This window comes from Colias eurytheme, chromosome 31 (assembly GCF_061535395.1).
Source record: "Colias eurytheme isolate Ceu_HAF_F1 chromosome 31, ilColEury1 Martin Lab GWU primary, whole genome shotgun sequence".
Taxonomy (NCBI): Eukaryota; Metazoa; Arthropoda; class Insecta; order Lepidoptera; family Pieridae; genus Colias; species Colias eurytheme.
This window is the reverse complement of record NC_143010.1, coordinates 684,033-687,618: the sequence shown is the minus strand read 5'-3', so window position 1 is coordinate 687,618 and position 3,586 is coordinate 684,033. Positions and strand designations below refer to the sequence as shown.

General features: G+C 36.6%; 1 protein-coding gene across 1 annotated transcript; it reads left to right on the top strand.

Moving 5' to 3' along the window:
- Window positions 1–800: 800 nt before the first annotated feature.
- Window positions 801–1,598, top strand: LOC149895329 (uncharacterized). Its single transcript, XM_090119057.1, has one exon. It carries the CDS (start codon window positions 870–872, stop codon window positions 1,596–1,598), a length of 729 nt encoding a protein of 242 aa, XP_089975183.1. The 5' UTR covers window positions 801–869.
- The last annotated feature ends 1,988 nt before the right edge of the window (window positions 1,599–3,586 follow it).

Below are 3,586 nucleotides of genomic sequence, written 5' to 3'. Positions count from 1 at the left end.
TTTGTCGTCGTTGATTGTGCTTGCGCACGCCAAGGCTAGGGTTGGTAGCTTTTATTTTTATTTATTTATATATGTATTTCAAAACAATGTTACAGTTGAAGATCATATATTAACTGTGAATATTTATAAAAAACAACAAGGCACTTACTTCCTATATTTTTAGGTATCATTCATGTCAAGCCTTTTATTGGGATCAGATCAAAGTACAAGATCATGGTTTGCACCATTTTTGCGGTATAACTTTAAACGGCCCGAATGCACTTAAAGCTACTTTAGTCTTTAATACTATATTAAGACCCACTCTATTTATAAAAACACATCAAATTATGTTGTGTTTTTTTAACATCTAAGTATACAGACGCACTTTGTTTTATACTATGTAAAGATTAAAAGCATGTAGTTTTGTTCAACTTAAATGAGTAAAAAGTCTTTGCGAAGGATTAAAACTATTAACCCATTGAGCCCCAAGCGGCCCGATCTGTCCCAGACGCAATAGATTTTCTATTGTGTGATGTGTCTGTGGTTCCGGGGCCTGAGTTACTACAGCTAGAATAACTTCTAGCCTGTTAGATATGTATCTAATGCAGTATTGCTTTGATTTGTTACACATTAATGTAAGTCCTATGTATTATTTATCTATGCTATGTAGTGTATAGCGACAGTAATATACTTATTTATAAATAAACAAATATGTAGCCTAAATTGTATTGGCTCTGGTACTGGCTTCAATTAAAAAATATTAGAACAGTTTACTCCAATAGGCGAAGGAAAACATCTAATAAGATCTATACCTACCAGCAACGTATATCCTTAAGTTATTTTATAAAACTTTTCACAACTTTCAAATATTAATCAACCACTAAGTCACAATGGACTCTATCAAGCAATCACTGACAGAGATGACTGAATTATTCACCTCAAAGATGGCAGAGTTTGAAAAAACCCTACATGGAACAGCACCAACTTCACCTAATTCAAATGTTGTGTCTTCTGAATTTTATGAATTCCGCTCTTTTGTGATGACCTCGCTGAAGACTTTGCACGCACAAGTTGAGTTACTTTTTAAAATATCCGACCAGCAGGAAACTCGATCTCGCCGCAAAATGCTACTTGTGCATGGAGTTACTGAGGAGAGAAAGGAAGATACCGCTGCACTGGTCGCCAAAGTGCTCGCTGACCGGCTTAAAAAACCTGATGTTGTACCCGAAAGCTTTAGTCGCTGTCATCGTTTGGGTCGTGGCAATACCGACAAGCCCCGGCCTATTGTAGTCAAATTTAAAAGTCTGCCAATGAGGGATCATGTTTGGTTCTCTAAAACTTGTTTCAAGAACACTGGTATTACTGTCTCGGAGTATCTAACAAAGGCCAGACATGACACTTTTATGGCTGCACGCAAAAAGTTTGGTATTCCAAGATGTTGGACGCATGAGGGGAGTATTATCATCCGGACCTCCGATGGAGTCCGGCACCGAGTAGTTTCATCCGAAGATCTTGACTTAATCGCCTGTGATAGCTCGGAGGAATCTACTGCTGCATCCAACAATGCTAAAGACACCAAGGCTACAGCCGGCTCACGTCCCAAGCGTGTTAAAAAGTGAAATTTAAGGTGATTCAAATCTGTGAGGTTATACCACGGCACCCGTACTATAATATTTCCTCTTATTTCATTCTTGTTACTCTAGTTATTAATCTGTTTATTTCATTCACTTCACAAAATTCTATTTAAGCTGTGGTATTATAGCTCCTTATTCTTTTACCCTCTATTCACGTGTATTTTTGTATTTTGTTCACTCTTGACTTTGATATTAATTTCAATCATAAAATATGTCAATTGACATTTCAATGTTTTGTTTTGTTTTGATTGTGAACTGTCAAAGTTGTCAAACTCAGTTTTGTCAATCATGGTTGTCAATGTTGCCATTTTTTAATAATTAATAATATGTTCCGTTCCGTTGTATGTTTTTATAATGTGATTTACTCATTATTCCATGCGCTGCTGGCGGTTATAGGAAAACTATTTATATATATATATTTTAATTTTTATATTATTAATATATTTATTATACACGTATTTATTATTTATTTACTTAAATATATTTTTTATTTTAATTTTATTTTATTACGATTGTACTTTTTATTTAGTTATAAAATTATATTGATTAAATTCAACTATTGCTTCAATTAGTGATAGCGAATGCAGTGATTCCTTTTATAGTATAAAAAGTTCGAGCAATAGCTTGAATGATAGTTTCCTCAGCACAGATTATGTTGCTCTAGACAAATCGCTTGCCGCGGTATTTTCCAATGTATCAAAAAATTTCAATGTTATCCATTTAAATGCCCAAAGTATTCCGGCTCATTTCAATGATTTACTTGCATCATTTACCAATACTCCTATCCACGCCCTCCTCATCTCCGAAACATGGCTCAAACCCTGTCTTTCTTCCACTAGCTATTCCCTTCCTGGCTTCAACTTAATACGTAACGACCGCATCGGCCGTGGCGGAGGTGGAGTTGCTATTTACTTACGTGATAACATACCATTCTCCATCATAAGCACATCCCCCCAGCCACCGCCAGATGATGCGGCCGAGTACATCCTACTTGAAATTATCCTTTCCAATGTCAAAATCCTGTTAGGTGTATTCTACGTTCCTTCTCTCCTTTTCAACTATTTCCCTACTTTTGAGAAAACCTTAGAAAACCTACGTCCTCTGTATGACCATGTGTTAATTATGGGCGATTTCAATACATGCCTTTTGAAAAATGACACACGCAGTAGAAAACTATCGTCTGTTCTATCCTCTTGTAACTTAAATTTACTTCCTCTTGATCCTACCCACTTTGCTCCTGGCTGTAATCCCTCTCTCCTAGACTTAATCATTGTTTCTTCCACTGACCATGTTTCAAAACACGGACAATGCTCCGCTGATGCCTTCTCCTTTCATGATCTTATCTTCCTTTCATACCTCCTACGTCCTCCTAAAAAGAAGCACAAGGTTCTGCTGCAGCGTAATTTTCGTGGGATGGATGTCGAGCGTCTACTTGAAGATGCCAGGAAAATAGATTGGTCTTCTGTGTTTTCATCGGACACAGCTGACTCCAAAGTTCAAGTGTTTAACTCAGCTATAATAAAGTTATTTGATATACATGCACCCATTAGATCTATCAAAATTAAACATGCTCCTGCTCCCTGGCTTACTGATGAACTGAAATCTATAGTTCATAAGAAAAACCTTGCCAAAGCCAGGTTCAAAAGTAACAACTCTGACATCAATCGAGAGAAGTACAAGAAGCTCCGCAATCGCTGCAATATGATGTGTAGAGATGCACAACGACGCTACATTCATAAATCTGTTGAGAACGGCAACACAGCAAATACCTGGAAATTTCTTAAATCTCTTGGGGTTGGTAAGTCATGTAATAATTCTGTTCCTCTTAGTACTAACATTAATCTTTTAAATAAACATTTCACTTCTTCCGTTGCTCCTTTAGATAGTAACACTAAACGTGATACTATTAACTTTCTTTCCTCTCTGCCAACTCCCAATTTTCCACCGTTCAATTTCGTACCATTCACTGACAG

Excerpts from the sequence above, each read along its gene's own strand:
- LOC149895329 (XM_090119057.1), top strand. The coding sequence starts at position 870 with ATGGACTCTATCAAGCAATCACTGACAGAGATGACTGAATTATTCACC.